Source organism: Ruditapes philippinarum, unplaced genomic scaffold (genome assembly GCF_026571515.1).
Source record: "Ruditapes philippinarum isolate M1 unplaced genomic scaffold, ASM2657151v2 ctg17892_1_1_1_1, whole genome shotgun sequence".
Taxonomy (NCBI): Eukaryota; Metazoa; Mollusca; class Bivalvia; order Venerida; family Veneridae; genus Ruditapes; species Ruditapes philippinarum.
Window position 1 is genome coordinate 1,054 of NW_026851607.1, and position 19,731 is coordinate 20,784.

At 33.3% G+C, this 19,731-nt stretch overlaps 2 protein-coding genes across 2 annotated transcripts; both read left to right on the forward strand.

The window, feature by feature from the left end:
- The first annotated feature begins 253 nt into the window (after window positions 1–253).
- LOC132759919 (protein toll-like) lies at window positions 254–8,155 on the forward strand. The gene is made up of 2 exons (XM_060751828.1): window positions 254–387; window positions 4,827–8,155. The coding sequence occupies exon 2, from the start codon at window positions 4,906–4,908 to the stop codon at window positions 6,997–6,999; it is 2,094 nt and encodes a 697-aa protein (XP_060607811.1). The 5' UTR covers window positions 254–387; window positions 4,827–4,905; the 3' UTR covers window positions 7,000–8,155.
- A 7,967-nt stretch (window positions 8,156–16,122) lies between these two features.
- Window positions 16,123–19,389, forward strand: LOC132760014 (protein toll-like). The gene has a single exon (XM_060751933.1). The coding sequence runs from the start codon at window positions 16,408–16,410 to the stop codon at window positions 18,499–18,501; it is 2,094 nt and encodes a 697-aa protein (XP_060607916.1). The 5' UTR covers window positions 16,123–16,407; the 3' UTR covers window positions 18,502–19,389.
- The last annotated feature ends 342 nt before the right edge of the window (window positions 19,390–19,731 follow it).

Below are 19,731 nucleotides of genomic sequence, written 5' to 3' on the forward strand. Positions count from 1 at the left end.
TTTATCAATTACTTATTTTATCTTGCAAAATCTGATAATTATTATATTTTTAAAATCACGATTCCTTTTATAGTACTGTTACTGTAGTTAAATTACACTTTGAATTATAACACAGTGGTATTACATCATTTTGATTACATTGAATGATATTATATGGTAGAGTGAGCAGGACCTTCTATTTTAGGACACAACACATGATTCTATAAAATTCCCTTCCATTTCCCTTTCTATTTACATAACAAATATTACATGTTTAGCCTTGAAAGTACACGCATTTACTTGAAGTTATACATGTAGATTTAAAAATATATATGCAATTACATGAAATAAGTGTAGAACCTCTTGAGTAAAAACATTGATGACAATGGACAAAATTGATATAAAACCGTAAGTATTGTCATTTTGTTCATATGTTTTAAAATATGTATTATCATAATTAAAGATATGTTAAACATTTTTGTAACCGTAACGTTATACTCATTGGATGATAATTTTTTTAAAGAAAGTATAAAATATTTTTTATGAATTATAACTCTTATTGCAATTCCTATTGATCATATTGAAGTGTCTTAAGCTACATATCAGCTGCATGAAATTAACATATTTTTGGTTTGAAACTTGATAAATAATAGCTTCAAAATGCCGAAAGAAATATGTTGATATTTCCTTTTTAGCGAGTAGCGATTTAAAACATCAATAATGTTTGAAATGAAGTTTGAAATGTAGAAATTGTTTGAAATATGGTTCATGTTTTTAGAGAATGTTAAATACTTATCACATTAAGAAAGTACTATATAATGTAAAAGTATTTATCATAAAATATCAAAACGTAAACAAAGTAGTATTTTGACTTCCATACAAAATACTATATCACAATTACTGTACAAATTGCAAAAAAAGACAACAAATGAAAATGATGATTCAGGTAATTGGCAATGAGTATTTTTTTTTTGGAAACTATAAAAGGACTTCAAAATAAAAATCTTGTCAGAAATAATATAAAAAGAATTTCTGGGGAATAATGGGCCTTTAAATGTTGTTGTCGGATGAAAGATGTCATGTGAAAGATGAAACATAGAAAATATGATCAAGAATGATAAACATTTTCATGGGTTTTTAGCTCACCAGAGCCAAAGGCTCAGGATGAGCTATTAGGATCAAAGGGGGATAGAAAAAAAATATATAAAAACCTTAAGACATCTTCTTCTACAGAACTAATGGATGGATGATCACCAAACTTTGTCTGTATCATTCTTGGGTAGTCTTTCATCAAGTTTTCTCATATTAATTTGATTGGCCCCTTTTAGGGGCCGCTAAAATTAAAATAGAAATACCTTTAAACATCTATATCTAGAGAACTAATTGATGGATGATCACCAAACTTTGTAGCATTCTTGGATAGTCTGTTGTCAAATTTGCTCATATTAATTTGATTGTCCCCTTTTAGGGGTCTCTAGGGCTAAAAATAGAAAACCCATTAAACGTCTTCTTCTACAGAACTAATTGATGGATGATCACTAAACTTTGTCTGTAGCATTTTTGGGTAGTCTTATATCAAGTTTGCTCATATTATTGTGATTGGCCCTTTTTAGGGGCATCTTAAGCTAAAAATAGAATTACCTTAAATCGTCTATTTCTACAGAACTAATCTAACTTTGTCTGTAGCATTCTTAGGTACTCTTTTATCAAATTTGCTCATATTAATTTGATTGGCCCCTTTTAGGGGTCTCTAGAGCTAAAAATAGAAAAATCTTTAAACGTCTTCTTCTATAGAACTAATTGATGAATGTTTACCAAATTGTGTCTGTAGTCTTTTATTAAATTTGATCATATTAATTTGAGTGGCCCCTTTTAGGGGTCTCTAAGGCTAAAAATACAAAACCCTTTAAACGGCTTCTTTTACAGAACTAATTGATGGATGATCACTAAACTTTGTCTGTAGCATTCTTGGGTAGTTTTATATCAAGTTTGCTCATATTATTGTGATTGGCCCCTTTTAGGGGCAGCGAAAGCTAAAAATAGAAATACCTTTAACGTCTTCTTCTACAGAACTAATTGATGGATGATCACCAAACTTTGTCTGTAGCATTCTTGGGTAGTCTTATATCAAGTTTGATCATATTATTGTGATTGACCTGTTTTAGGGGCAGCTAAAGCTAAAAATAGAAATACCTTTAAACGTCTATTTCGACAGAACTAAGTGATGGATGATCACCAAACGTTGTAGCATTCTTAGATGCGCTTTTATCAAATTTGCTCATATTTATTTAACTGGCCCCTTTTAGGGGCCACTAAAGCCAAAAATAGAAAAACCTTTGAACATCATTTCCTACTGAAATAATTGATAGATGATCACCAGACTTTGTAGCATTATTAGGTAGTCTTTTATCAAGTTTGCTCATATTAATCTGATTGGTTCAAATTTAATATCACAAAATATTGACAATGGATAATTTCCAACTCTGAAAAGCAGTTGTTTCTGGTGAGCGACTCAGGGCCATAATGGCCCTCTTGTTTATGTTTGTTTTGTGTTTTGCTGTTGTTTTTGTTGTTGTTGTTATGTTTTGTTTCAAATCAACTACAATAATACTATTTCTATTGATAAAAATCTGAGAAAAAATATAAATGACAGTTTTACAAAAATACGCTTAAAATGAAAACAAACAAAAAAGTGACACCGAAATTTTCTATCACAATGTTAGCTTCTTTTCTGCCCAAATCGGCAGCCTCGAAAGTACATTTCTACCTATAACGGCAACATTCATCGACAGGGCTAGTAAAGACGCCTGTAACATTCTCGAGAAAAGACTTACTTGGTTGATATTTGGCCTGCGACTCCGTAAATAATGAATAGTATGTCAATAACACGAACCTATGTATTTATTTCAAACTTGAGATATTTTGACGAAAAGCAATGGTATTCAAGTCTTGTTTACGAAGTTTCACTTTCAACCCGTTCCAAATACTTTATAATGTAGGGAAACGAGTGCAAAATTACTTGATAGTATCTCTAGTTATTGGACCGTACGTCTAAAGCAATGAAATTGTGTTTACTCACGTTATATAAATAAACCATCCAAATTTATTACCTACCTGTAGTAATCGGTAAATTTTAGATTTATGTCATCACTGCAGCGATCTGCATTATTGCAGCTCTCTTAAATCACTGACGCTTGGATTAATTTACATCTGCCTAACAAAGCAACTGAAGCGATTAATCGCATCATTATAAATGTCACACACATGTAATATATTCTGTATACTTGAACATTTATTACTTTCAACTCGAATTTACTTCCCCATTGACGATGTTCAAAAGTTAACGTTCGCATTATTTATATTTTGAACAGTTTTGTTAAGTATAGTGTTTATATAGTTTCATAAACAGGTATAACATAACGTTATGCGAAAATATTCGTAACTAAATCATGTTTTGCAGTCAATATACTCTAATTCTATATGAGTATTCATTACTAAATCATGTTTTGCAGTTAGTATACCCTAAGTATATATCAATATTTATAACTAAATCATGCTTTGCAGTCAGTATACACTAATTCTATATGAATATGCATTACTAAATCATGTTTCGCAGACAGTATACCCTAAGTATATATCAATATTTATAACTAAATCGTGTTTTGCAGTCAGTATACCTTAATTCTTTATGAATATTTATTACTAAATCATGTTTTGCAGTCAGTATACCCTAATTCGATATGAATATAAATAACTAAATCATGTTTTTCAATCAGTAAACCCTAATTCTATATGAATATTTATAACTAAATCATGTTTTGCACTCAATTAAATGCATTTAATTGCATGAAGCTGCGTTAATTGTCTTATCGCTGTCACTGACTAAGTACAAAATACAGGGGTTGGTTTCCGCCATTCCATTTAAACATTTGAATGTCATGTAAAAAATTCAGCCCGATGCTTTTTTTTATCTTTTTCAAAAGGATTATGTTTCTTCGAAAATAAAACGGAAACTAAACTTCTTCTGGGTATTTATTGGTCTTTATAGGATAGAGTCGATGACTTATAATCCAGTAACCTCTCTGACGTGGGTTCGATCCCCGGGAGATGCTTTGGTAGTTAAGCGAGGAGGAAGGTAGTCTAGTACTGGCTAACTCTCCAGGAACGATGGTTAGGAAACTACCCGCCTTTATGACTGAAATACTGTTTGGAAAAGACGTAAAATGAAACAAACAAACAAACATAGGATATAGCCTAAGAAACATGTCAAAAGGTTTTAAGTAATACAATTGAACATTTTTCATTTATTCCTTACATCTTTACGAATCAGCCCTTTAAGACTCTCGTGATGGTTTCTTCCCCTATTTAAACACATGACGCCCATGTACTGTTATATAACAAAGTTCAGCATATTGTCATGTAGTGTACACTCATCATCTCCAACGGTATCCCTAGGAGTGTAAAGTTAAAAACATTTCTCTAAGCAAATATTTTAAAACACAAAGTCAAAATTGCGCAACATGGGAACATTGTGCGACCGTGGGATTAAGTGAAACAAGTCAAGTAGAGAACAGATCATAAAGGCATGAGTCATTTTTAAATAAAAATAGCAATTGTTCAATTGTTATAGGGTCATCATGTGATTACCTTTACAAAATTGTTTTATTAATATTATTAAATGTTTATGATGTAATTCTATCAATAGATTATAACTTTACACTATTAAATAATATAACTTTTAAAAAATGTTTAACTTGTTGAGTAAATTTCAATTCTTAAGTATCAGTTATTGAAAATGACAATAATATATTAACTGTTAGTGTATGCATATCTTTTTCTGTTTAAAGGAATACCATCAATATGGGAGCGTGAATAATCATTGTGCAATATGGACTTTAATAAAACTGGTACAAGCTGTAACTGAAAATGGCTGAAACTTATTTGAAAATAATGCTAAGTCTAGCATTTATATATAATGTGGATACCGAGACTTGGAATGTTAATTCACTCAACAATGCAAAGCTCGTATGTGATTATGACAAACACATGCTGAGGTTAGACATACGTGAGGGATTTGTAGAGTCAGAAGTGAAACATTGCCTCGAGACATACCCAGAAACAGAAACGCTCGTATTTACAAAAAGCCGATTAAAAACAATTCCAGGGTACTTGAGCATTCTAAAGAATCTTGTTACATTGGATTTATCTTTTAATGAACTAGTATCTGTATCATTTATTGGACTTGAAATGACCTGTGTAAGGCTAAAACTGCTCGTTCTTGATAGTAATGCAATTCGTGTCTTACGAAAAGGAAGTCTGGACTGTTTAGAATCTCTGCAAAAATTTTCTATCGCAAACAACAGTCTAGAACGAATTGAAAATGGAACGTTCAATACCAAGTTAAAGTCAATAGATTACATCCATTTAGTAAATAACAGTTTAACACAACTTGACAGTAGTTTATACAGCAAACTTTTACTGTATTCAAATATTCGTCTGATGGTAAATGCGTCTTTTAACAGAATAACGGGATTCACAAATTCATTAAATGTTTCTATTAATGACATTTCTAGTTCATCCAGTATATCAGCTATCCTTCTCCATAATAATTTCACAAGAGTGAATACAGAATATTATTTCAAAATGTTTAACGTCACACATCCTTTTCCACAATTGTTAAGATTATGGAATAGTGGTTTTGATGCAAGGTTCAATCCATTCATTTGTGACTGCTTGCTTTATCCCTTGTCGGAAGCGCTTAGGAACTTTTACAAAATGGATCAGGACAACCCCGTGTTTTCAATCACCTGTGGATCACCTCGTGCCTTAGACGGAATGATGGTGAGAAAAGTAAATGAAGACCAATTTAACTGCTCATTAACTCAGAATTGTCCTGAATCCTGCACATGTACAGAAACTATAGCACTTGATCTCGTCACAATTCGTTGCAATGATGATTACCTTGGCAGTGATTTACCTACATCATTTCCAGCAGCAGGAAAGCTGCATATAAATATGAAGTCTGGACAAATGACAAAACTCTCTTCTAGGGCATATCTCCAAAATGTTACAGTTCTTGACGTATCGGGATGCTCAATCACCAACATTGACCCGTCCATTGTAAACACACTTGATGGAGGTATAATTAAGACAATTTATCTTCATGACAATAACTTAAAATATATTCCCAGGACATTTCAAAGTCTCAATTTCACAGAAGGTGAAATCTTGACAATTGATGGGAACCCATTCATATGCGACTGCCATTCACTATGGATGAAAAAATGGCTTCTGTCCAATAAAAAACATGTCGTTAATCAAGAAAAAATTAAATGCTCAGCTGGATCTGATGCCGATAGACCAGTTATTACAATACCAGACAATCAATTTACATGCAAAACCGGACTTCCTTTAAAAGACGTTTTCATTATTACAGTAGGTTCATTGGCTGGCTCTATGTTACTTGCTACGCTCATCGTTTGTAAAATCAATAGCATTCAAGTTTTTCTGATATCAAATTTTGGGATATGTAAATATTGTTTAAGGGGAAGAAAACAGCGACGTTTGCAATACGATATATTCGTTGCACATTCTTGTGATGACGACGTAACCATTGCTAAAATCGTTGATTTCTTGGAAAACCAGACACCGCCATATAAAGTTTGCATAGCGGAGAGAAATTTTCGCATCGCTAGGTCAATTTCTGAGAATATTCTAAGTGCGATTGAATCCAGTCATACAACTTTGCTGGTTATTTCCAATAGCTTCCTTCGAAGCGCCTGGTGTAATATGGAATTCCGTGAGGCTCACATGAGGTTTCTGAAAGACAGGAATATAAATATGGTGCTTATTGTGTTAGAAGAACTAGATAAAGAACTTATTTACAAAGAATTACGTCTATACTTACAGACACATGTTTATCTTAAATTTACAGACAAATATTTTTGGGCCAAACTCTTACAAAACATTCCTATTATGATACAAAGTGACAAAGAAACAGACCCATTACTTCCGAAGTAGTTTAGAAAAAAGTTTATCAAAAGAACAAAGTAGTATACAATAGGGATTTAGTTATCGTCTGTAAAGGGGGCATACTATACGTTAGAACAAAATTGTTGCAGGTTTAGTAGCAATTGCAATGGAAACAAAACAGTTAGTTAGTGCCAGACTTTTATAAATGAAGAGCTAATAAAAAACTAAACGCTGTTGGATATAAAATGCATTAGTGACATTTCTTTTCAAATCTGTAACAAAGTTATTCCCCGGAACAAATAATCACAACAAAATTACATGAAAATTGCAGACTCGGTTTATTTGAGTTTTTACATAAGGGATAATGAATAAGTGCAACATCCCGCATGCCCCCTACTACCGGCTTGAGCGGTACTCAATTCTCAACAGTTAATAAGGCTGGCATCAATGATCCCGAAGGACCAGAAAAATATAACAACACTGAAGCCTTGTAAACGTTAGGGAATTCGACTTTCGTAATTAGCACTCATTGTTTGCAACATCCTATGTCTTACAAATGTATCCAAAAATGGCAAATGTTCCCAGCAAGAAGTTCACTTCATAGAGATGTTTCAAACCCAAAGGTTAAAACAAGTTCCAGTGACTGAAAATGAGTTCTGGCCGCATGAATAATTCCGCCAGGAAGAGACAGCATATGCATAATGCATTCCTGAATGTTTGTTAATCACTTGTTCAATTTACTTTTTAGTTCAGGATAATCTACTGAATTTTTTCGAATTCATTATTATATAGGCTCTCTACAGCTGACATCTGTAAAATAAATGTATTAAACATGCCCCGCTGTAAACAAGACATACAAAAATATATGTCTTTAAGTCAAATCTATTATGAAAAAGAAACATTATCCAAATTACAATACTGTAAGCAAAGAAATAAATCAAAGTCTTGGAGTTTGGGTTGAAATCTCATAAAACCGTTCCTTCAAATTAAGCTATTATTATAAGGTTGAGTACTTAGCACTTTCACCAGTAATATGAACAGCTAGTGATGATGAGTTCATAATAAAATTGGCGGAAGTAAATGCTAGTAAAATGGTAGGCCTTATACACAACTATTCTCATTAACATTAAGTGGTATAATAGCAATAATTCACAATCGTTTGATGATCGTTTTTATGCTTCCGTTCACAAGATATGTCATTAAATTATCCTCCTTACACGCCTTGAAATAGAAGCGACTTAAAATGTACAGCTTTTTTTTTTTTTTTTTTAAATAGCACATATTGTACAAAGAAAATCGTTGACATGTTAATAGTTATACCATTTCTTTACAATTTAAATAAAAATTGATTGTATAAATAAAATAGTCATTTTTAGTTTGAATATCTTTAATTGTTAGATGTTCTAAGAGAATAAAACTTTTATGTGGTGTGATAAGAGTAACTTCCTTATGATAAAAAAATATTTTTCCAAGCTTAATATGTCTTTATTTTGCCAGAAGAGCAGTGACTATGACCTGACTACATCTCTCATCTCACTCCTAGAACATTTTTGTATTTAACAGCTAGATAAGGGATACTGTGTCTACTCATAATAAACATGTTTCATTCAACAGGTTTGGTATTACTCTTTAAAAGAACAAGTAACTCATATTACAAAGGTTCCAAATATGAATTTTAGATGATTAATACACATTTATTTAAAGAAAAAAACAATCATTATGTTAGAATAAAAACTTGATATCAGAAAAAGAATACTATAAATAGTAAATCTGCAAATTTTCTGCCTTCAAATAATAATATTAAACGAATGGCAACAAAATTTAAATCGCTAATTCACTGATTTTTTCAAATCAGTATGCGCGGCCATGTTTGTGTATTGGCCGTTTAAAAACAGGTGCGCGTGACGTCATTTCCCCACATCTTTAGATTTATGATAAATCTGGTAGAATCGTAGCGAAGCATAAAAATATTATATAATATTGACCAATCAAATTAATTTTCACAGAAGGCGTAGAGAAGAATTTTTTTTGGTTCAAAATGAGTAGCAATATCAAAAAAATATATATATAAAATAAAGGAACAAGGCAACTGTTTCTAACCGATCTGAATTATAGTTTTGCAAAATAATTTTCTTTCATTATCATGGTAACAATTCTGCACTGGAGTATGCATACAGACGCTTTAAATAACAAGTCATATATATGAACTTGAAATGTTAATTGAATATGGAATCTGGAATATCTTGTTTATCTGTGTGTTTAAGATACTTTGTAATAAACTTACTAGGTATTACGCAAGTAAGGGCGCTCTTCATTTCGTTTCGTAAGAGTTACCCTTATCTTGCTTCCATAGCCTCTGTTTTATGTGTTTCCTTATTATATGCTATAATAATTATAGCATATTTCACTAGGAAACTTATTACACCATTACTTATAAAGAAATCATTTAAAGTGTCAATACTTGGTATATAATAAAAAAATAATTCTTTTAATATTCTTAAATAGGACCTACACTTTCCATTATATTCCAGTGACTCCCCACCCCCCTTTACTCCACTTTTTGTCTCTATTCTGATCTCTTTTTTCTTTTTCTTTTTTGTCTATTTAATACCCCGGCCACATATTCACGGAAGACAACCAAGGAGGAGCCACGGATTAATTCCGGCATCGTCCGTAGCTAACCGTACTTGTCAGTAGCTCTCCGTATTGTAACCGTAATCAATCGTGGTAGTCCTTGTATATCCGTAGTGATCCTTGACAATTTTTGAACATGCACAAAATTTGCTACAGAAAAATCAACCGTAGCGTATCCCTACTAGTCCGTATTAAACCGTACTAATACGTACTGGTCCGTACGAAAACCGTACTAGTCCGTACTGAGCCGTACGTCCTAACTTGTCAAGGATTTCCACGGTTTGATACGGAGAATTACGTATTTGTACTGTTACCCTACGTATAAGCTACGGTTTAAATACGGAAAAATACGACATTGTCACGGAAAGCCACGATCGTAATACGTTGTACTACGAAGAGGCAGGGATTATCACGGTCTTATACGGTTTATTGTGTTGTAACACGAAACGGTACGGAATGGTACGGTCCACCACTGTTTAGTACGGATAAATTGAGTAACATGTACTTTTTCAAGGGTATGAATACAACCTTCTTGCTAAAAACAGACATATTTGCGTTTGCATGTTGCGAACATGAACATTCAATAAAAGATATTTTCCATTAACTGGCTGCAACTGTATATTGAAAATGCTCAGAATGCGGAGCTGCTTGATGACATGCATAGAGGTCAAAAACATATAAATATCGTAGTACAATATGCGCTAATGATAGAATAACATTTAAGGTTACAAATTTTACTAAACATTGGATCGTGAAATTGGAGTAAATATGTACATAAAACGAAGTGATTCATAAGCTTCGGACGCTGGCCCTTGAGTGATGATAAGATTAGTTAACAAGCTTTTTTACATATCAGTATTTTTTTCCCAATTTTTAAAACAATCTGTGGCTTTCTGAAGGGGAAAATATAGCGCGATAAATCAGAAAAGGGGAAACCTGAAATCAAATTCCAACAACTGAAAATGAAATTTTCCCACACATTTTATGAATAAAATAATTTCAATTCAATTTAACATGCATGGTACATAGCAGCGACTATCTATAGGGACAGATTTCTGTCTTCTAGCTGATATGTCAGATGCTGTTAAGTTATCATTCTTGTAAGGAAGAGCACAAGGCATTTTAGGGGAAAATATTTGAATTTTTAGGGGAAGATATATCTATTTTGGGCTAGGAGAAATAGTTTTTATTCGGCTGCAAAATACAGTGAAAATAATCAATGCATATTTTTAAAACCTAAACATCTACGATAATTAAATAAATGTATTTGTAAAATGAAGAGCCAATTTCAAGCAGCAGTATTGATCAACATTTTTCATTAATGATTACATATTTAATAAGGTAAGAGCAGACAGAGGATTAGTGGACTAGAGATTAGCTTTTACGAAGACCCCTTCAGACTCTTATGGCTTGTTGCTGAGGATCCGGCGTCCGGAAATGAAATTCACTAGAATCGGACCTGATATAACTCGGGGGTCGGACGCGGTTAGGCCGAATCCTCTCCGCCAAAATCATTGAACTCTGTATGTTCTTTTCTTGTGAGGCATTTTAAAAATGAGCACGGATGTAATAGGTCCGTATAGACCCGTGGCGATTCGTTCTTCTCCGTATCAGACCGTACTTATTCGTACTTGCACGTGCTTATACCGTAGCAGACCGTAAGGAATCCGTAGTTCGTCCGTCATGATTCGTGTCGCTCCGTATCAAACCGTGTCGGTCCGTAACAATCCGTGTCTCTTCCGGGGCTTTTACCTACATTTTGGCGGTAAATCCCTCGAACTCCGTACTAATACCGTTTTGTTTCCGTACTGGAACCGTAGCGGACTACGGATTTTCACTTTTCCGTAGTAATCCGTGAACGTTTAGACCGTAGCTCTTCCGTGACGTTATCCGTGAAGATGTGACCGGGGCATATCTCCCTTTCCCACATGTCGAGAAATTATTTAAATTTGATACAGGCATTGCATTACACACTTAACATGTTCAGCTCCTCTTTATGATCCTTTACAAATTGCGTCATAAGTAGTAGATATGTATTATCTTCTTGTAAATATATGGAAGGAATTAAATGCAGGTACAATTAATGAACTTTTGCTATGTCATGTTGTTACTAAAATAAATTGTAGATATGTTTTTACAGGAGAGAGTTTCATATGAGCTCCAAGCTTTCTACTCAATCCTGAATGCAATTTATATATTGTAATATTGTCTGTAAATATTGATGAAGAAATAAATATTGTTTAAACCAAAGACACAAATAAAAAATCAACGTCTACCGGTCGCACCACTTCAGGTCAGTGATGCCTGTTACCCAAACAATGCTATGTTCATTAAAGTCTCATCTTAATGTAGTTAAACAATATTGCACAGATTTAATAAATGCACATGTTATTATTTAACAAGTTCAAAAAGATTCATAATCAAATAAAGGAATTAAATAAACAAACGCACCAACGAATAATCGGCTGTTAATTATTGAACGGCGATAATTATCATTATTATAAAAACCCTGCTAAAATGTGTTCTAAATAGTAATTATATTTCGGACTTTCAAATAAAAGGTGTGAACATATGTTATAATTGAAGTATAAATTTCAAAAATATAAGCAACTCTTTTGTAAACATGTCTGTCAATCAGAGGTCAAAGTATGTTGCTGCGTGGTTTTTATCGTTGCCCAACAAAACATTTTTATTGGCTGCTCAAAAATCTAATTTGCATAATTTATTCACACAATTGCTGGTTCTTACTACTTATGTCTAATACTGTGCATTATCCATTTTAATTGTTCCTAATTTGCACCGATGTCCCTGTCACACTGTATATTGACGATTTTTATTGCTCCTTGTATGCCTCTGTGTCGAGAGACCTTTTGATCATGCACAATGTTTCCCTGATTGGTTAATCACCCTTGTCAAATATTCTGATGACGGAATAGACATCTATTTTTTACACTTGATCACTGAACTTAAGTGACCTAAGGGGAAATCAAGTTTCACACTGTAAATTACAGCATTTCTTAAAATAGCAACACATTTTTCCAGTTACCAATAATCATTTTAAATATTAAGTAGATTTATATTTTTTTGTTTTATTGGATTATATTTACGGAAGTAGAAATGCGTATCTGTGTGTGGGGACAAAGCTATAAGAAACTGGATAAACTCGAGAATATTGAATCTGTTGGTACCAGTTTTGACTGGATAACAAAATAACACAACGGACAGCTTTGTTTTCATACGATATTTGTCTGGCTGCCGATTTTCCTGCGCCATTCTCATTTTTTTAGACTCAGCAGATCTCTGCATTGGATTTAGTTGAGATTTTACGTTGAAAAAATACATGACCGGCGATGTACCCGATTTACACATACATGTACAAAGGACAGCTTGTTTAGCGAAAATTAAGTTAATTACAAACTAAAAGCATTTATCGTCAATTGTAAGGAGTTTTCCTCTCATTTTACTTATAGAACCCAAATTAAATTGACCAAATAAATTAAATGGTTTATCTTTGAAAATTAAGCAGTCATTGCTTAAATCATGTGGTCAGGGGTCATCAGCAAGCTTGAACATCGGACAAATGTTGATTCATGTCGCGGCGTCTTCAATTAATAAATTAAAGCAATTCAGTTCTAGAGAAGGGCTATATCACTAATATACGTATATTTGTGATGTATTGACTAAATTTCAAGTTCCTGTAATAATATATAATGTACGTAATAAGATTAATAAGTTCTTCATCAAGATATATTTTAGTTGTACCAGCGTGTACACTTACATCGGAAGTGGGTGTAACACGTCATAATCTCGGTCTCGTCTGTCTCGCGAGAGTGAAAGAACGCCAAAATGCCAGCGCCCATGAACTTATTTCTCAAATAAAAAATAGTGTCTTTAAACACGAATTTCTCAGTTATACGGTTGATTTCAACAGAAAAACTGTCATCGTACCTCTTTTTAAATGAGAAATAGTTATATTAGACAGACGTCAATCTATCCATTCCTATTCCTGTAATTTGTCCCGTGCAAAATGGGGCTATATCAGTAAAATATGATTCATATTTTGTAGAAAATAAATATGAAATATAAATATGAAAGTGGGCAGAGTCAAAACTCATATTTATTTTAAGGGACTTCTTTCGCCATGTGTTTAAAAAATATCTGATAAATAAATAACAACTTTTGTTGAAATTTGTTTCCAAACTATCTAGAATGATAGAAAATGGTCTAACTAAGAAAATAAATCCAATATCTTTAATTCAGTCATTAACTCTGTACAGACGTTGAAAGAGTTGTTTATGTGACGTCACAATGAAGCGCCAAACATCGTGTGCAAAACAAGTCGCATCTATAAATAATAAATATATTACTGCGCACTGTACAAGTACAGTTGCGTAGCAAGCAAGGGGATTTGTAACCATTTTTCTATGATAATGAAATTTAATAAAAGGGTTATTTTTCGTATTTCGAGAAATATGGGATTATATATATATTCAGTGTAGTGATTATTCTAGCGCGGAATGACAGGGCGCTCCGCCCTGCCCCTTTTTAAGTCCGCCCTTTTGCCTCTAAAACACCGCCCCGTATACTTAAATGCGCCCCGCTGCCCAATCAATATGTATAAGATACATAAAAAACTGCCAATCACTTATCTATAAGATAAGATTATGATGTTGACACGCTCCAATATACAAACCGGGTGCCCCACGGCGATAACAATTGACTGACCGATGTGAAGTGGGCCGTGTGAAGCGGCCCCGTGTGAAGAGGATCAAATTATGTTTGCTACAGTTTGAAATGATTAGTAAGTAACATTACCGACTGATTGATAATCTGTGGTCATTAACTGATTAAAATGGCAATGATTTACGGAGACAATCAAATTGTAATGCATTCGCTAATTTGTTTGTTCACACGATTGTTTGATGAATGTCGGTAAAAATTCGTATACTTTTGAAACATGCCGCTCATTGGGATAAAAGTACAGGTAATTACAATTAATTGTTTACACATATTAATCTCTATAATTGCGTAAAGAATCTTTTAAGTCATAAGGATGGGTGTTATGGTTTTCATTAGTTAGTTGTTCCTTTGAGAAACAAAATGCCGTCTGCGAAAAGGAAATTTGCAGAAATTGAAAAAGAGCGTGCGAAAATTCGCAAAACAAACCACAGTATTTCCTCCTTTTTTGGAGCTAAAGAAAGGTACGATAAAAGTTATTCACATTTGCTATGAATCGATTTTAAATGTGTTTCTCACTTGCAATTCAACATTTATATAAAAGGAGGCGACTGAAACAATTTGTGTACGAAGCCACTACACTAGCAGTACGGCCCTGGACTGAAGTACGGTCCTGTACTGCAAGCCGTTCGTTACATAGACTGTAAGTCTCCTTGACCTCTCCAATCAGGAATGACCTTTGTTGTTGTTTTTTTTTGTTGTTGTTGATGTTGTTTTTTTTTTTGTTTTTTTTACTTTACAACATGTTTGTACGAATGCATACATTACTCGTATCTGCGACCTTATCAAATGCAATATTTATCGTTTTATTAGTACGAAGTTATCATCATATTATCGGCATGATTTGTGATTAGAAGTATTTTCGTTGTTTTAAAACAATTTTAAACAAATACATGAATTTATTGTCCGTTTAAGTACTGTAAAGTGCGCACAAAAAAAAATTATTATTCATATCTAAAATCGATTGCTACGGAAGCTTATCAGGGCCTACAGTTGATGAGATGTTTTGCGCTATGTCGACTTATTTTTATTTGCATTGATAAGATGATTTTGCATGTCACAATAAAATTTACTTACAAAGATGAGAAACTTTTAGGCATTGCAACCGAACTTTTCTCGATATGCTTTATGCTTTTGTCTATTCGAGATAAACCTAGCCGAACAAAATTACACTTCGTGATTTCACGACTTTGCTGAAATATTTAGTAAGACGCAAAGACGTTACTCACTTTTACAAATAGTTCACGTAATTCAACAAAAGTTTTTTTCGCAAAGATTAAAAACTTCTACGTAACAGGTATTAATCATAATGTCTTCTTGGGATCTTTTTAGTCAAAACGAAAAGGAACAAGTTTACATGACGTGAAACTTTTAGATAAGTGTAGGCCCTGATAAGCTTTCGTAGATTGCAGTAACTACTTTTGTCCTTATTTATTTTAGATTGTATTTAGCCAGCTGACACTTCAGGTTAAAATATATACTGATAAACTTTATATCCTTAGACAAATTAGATTTTAACAGTAATTTAAGTAAGGTTTTACTATATGCATTTTCCGAAGGATAGGAAAACCAGGTCAGTATCACGCGTTGAATTTGACTGCGTAAATAGCGGTATTTGGTGATATAGGCATGAATAAAGAAAGAAATCAGAAGAAAAATCTACAATACGATTTATTTACACAAAAACCTTAAACAAATTTGAGATATATTTACAATACACGAGAATGACTATATATTAACTTTGGTAGATCTCCAGCGAGAACTTGGAACGATATGCAGTTTGAATCATATGTACATGTATTAGGATTGAATTTACATTTCAGTTAAGTGTCTGTCACAGTTCGTAAGTTTAATTTATCAAAATATTATAATTTTACACTATTAAACAATATAACTTTTAAAAAATGTTTAAGTTGCGTAGTAAATTTCAATTCTTAAGTATCAGTTTATGAAAATGACAATAATACATTAACTGTTAGTGTAGGCATATATTTTGCTGTTTAAAGGAATACCATCAATATGGGAGGGTGAATAATCATTGTGCAATATGGACTTTAATTAAACTGGTACAAGCTGTAACTGAAAATGGCTGAAACTTATTTGAAAATATTGCTAAGTCTAGCATTTATATATAATGTGGATACCGAGACTTGGAATGTTAATTCACTTAAGAACGCAAAGCTCGTATGTGATTATGACAAAGACATGCTGAGGTTAGACATACGTGAGGGATTTGTAGAGTCAGAAGTAATACATTGCCTCGAGACATACCCAGAGACAGAAACACTCGTATTTACAAACAGTCGATTAAAAACAATTCCCGGGTATTTGAGCAGTCTGAAAAATCTTGATACTTTGGATTTATCTTTTAATGAACTAGTATCTGTATCATTTATTGGACTTGAAAGGACCTGTGTAAGGCTAAAACGGCTCGTTCTTGATAGTAATGCAATTCGTGTCTTACGAAAAGGAAGTCTGGACTGTTTAGAATCTCTGCAAAAATTTTCTATCGCAAACAACAGTCTAGAACGAATTGAAAATGGAACGTTCAATACCAAGTTAAAGTCAATAGATTACATCCATTTAGTGAATAACAGTTTAACACAACTTGATAGTAGTTTATACAGCAAACTTTTACTGTATTCAAATATTCGTCTGATGGTAAATGCGTCTTTTAACAGAATAACGGGAGTCACAAATTCATTAAATGTTTCTATAAATGACATTTCTAGTTCATCCAGTATATTAGCTATCCTTCTCCATAATAATATCACAAGATTGAATACAGAATATTATTTCAAAAAATTTAACGTCACACATCCTTTTCCACAATTGTTAAGATTATGGAATAGTGGTTTTGATGCAAGGTTCAATCCATTCATTTGTGACTGCTCGCTTTATCCCTTGTCGGAAGCGCTAAGGAACTTTTACAAAATGGATCCGGACAATCCAGTGTTTTCAATCACTTGTGGATCACCTCGTGCCTTAGACGGAATGATGGTGAGAAAAGTTAATGAAGACCAATTTAACTGCTCAGTAACTCAGAATTGTCCTGAATCCTGCACGTGTACAGAAACTATAGCACTTGATCTCGTCACAATTCGTTGCAATGATGATTACCTTGGCAGTGATTTACCTACATCATTTCCAGCAGCAGGAAAGCTGCATATAGATATGAAGTCTACACAAATGACCAAACTTTCTTCTAGGACATATCTTCAAAATGTAACAGTTCTTGACGTATCGGGATGCTCAATCACCGACATTGATCCGTCCATTGTAAACACACTTGATGGAGGTATAATTAAGACAATTTTCCTTCATGACAATAACTTAAAATATATACCCAGGACATTTCAAAGTCTCAATTTCACGGAAGGAGAAATCTTGACAATTGATGGGAACCCATTCATATGCGACTGCCATTCACTATGGATGAAAAAATGGCTTCTGTCCAATAAGAATCATGTCGTTTATCAAGACAAAATTAAATGCACAGCTGGATCTGATGCCGATAGACCAGTTATTACAATACCAGACAATCAATTTACATGCGGAACCGGACTTTCTTTAAAAGACGTTTTCATAATTACATTAGGCTCATTGGCTGGCTCTGTGTTACTTGCTACTCTCATCGTTTGTAAAATCAATAGCATTCAAGTTGTTCTGATATCAAATTTTGGGATATGTAAATATTGTTTAAGGAGAAGGAAACAGCGACGTTTGCAATACGATATATTCATTGCACATTCTTGTGATGACGACGTAACCATTACTAAAATCGTTGATTTCTTGGAAAACCAGACACCGCCATATAAAGTTTGCATAGCGGAGAGAAATTTTCGCATCGCTAGGCCAATTCCCGAGAATATTCTAAGTGCGATTGAATCCAGTCATACAACTTTACTGGTTATTTCCAATAGCTTCCTTCGAAGCGCCTGGTGTAATATGGAATTCCGTGAGGCTCACATGAGGTTTCTGAAAGACAGGAATGTAAATATGGTGCTTATTGTGTTAGAAGAACTTGATAAAGAACTTATTTACGAAGAATTACGTCTATACTTACAGACACACGTTTATCTTAAATTTACAGACAAATATTTTTGTGCCAAACTCTTACAAAACATTCCTATCATGATACAAAGTGACAAAGAAACAGACCCATTACTTCCGAAGTAGTTTAGAAAAAAAGTTTATCAAAAGAACAAAGTAGTATATAATAGGGATTAGTTATCGTCTGTAAAGGGGGCGCACTATACGTTAGAACAAAATTGTTATAGGTTTGTTGCGTTCATTGAACGCCGCCTTTCCTTGTTGATCTTGTTTATCATATTTTAGTAGCAATCGCATGGGAAACAAAACAGTAAGTTAGTGCCAAACTTTTATAAATGAAGGGCTAATAAAAAACAAAACGCTGTTGGATATAAAAATGCATTAGTGACAATTCCTTTCAAATCTGTAACAAAGTTATTCCCCGGAACAAATAATCACAACAAAATTTCATATCGCTCATGCCCCCCACTACCGGCTTGAGAGTGCTGGCATCATTGATCTCGAAGGACCAGAAAAATATAACAACACTGAAGCCTTGTAAACGTTAGGGAATTCGACTTTCGTAATTAGCACTCATTGTTTGCAACATCCTATGACTTACAAATGTATCCAAAAAATGGCAAATGTTCCCAGCAAGAATTCAAGTTCGATTTATAGAGATGCTTCAAACCCAAAGGTTAAAACAAGTCTCAGTGACTGAAAATGAGTTCTGGTCGCATAAATAATTCCGCCAGGAAGAGACAGCATATGCATAATGCATTACTGAATGCTTGTTAATCACTTGTTCAATTTACTGTTTAGTTCAGGATAATCGAATAAATGTCTCGACTACTGAATTGTTTCGAATTCATTATTATATAGGCTCTCTACAGCTGACATCTGTAAAATAAATGTATTACACATGCCCCGCTGTAAATAAGACATACAAAAATATGTGTCTTTAAGTCAAATCTACTATGAAAAAGAAACATTATCCAAATTACAATACTGTAAGAAAATAAATAAATCAAAGTCTTAGAGTTTGGGTTTTAATCTCATAAAACCGTTCCTTCAAATTAAGCTTTTATTATTAGGTTGAGCATTGAGCATTTTCACCAGTAATATGAACAGCTAGTGATGATGAGTTCATAATAAAATTGCCTGAAGTAAATGCTAGTAAAATGGTAAGCCTTATACACAACTATTCTCAATTACATTTAAGTGGTATAATAGCAATCATTCTTGCATATCAGACAGGATTATCTACCGTTTACACCGGTGCTAGAAAACTCTATCTTACACCCCCCATGTAAGACAAGTCGCGTTCTTTAAATGACGTCATTGACGCGCGCCATTTATGAATGAATTGCGTCTTTT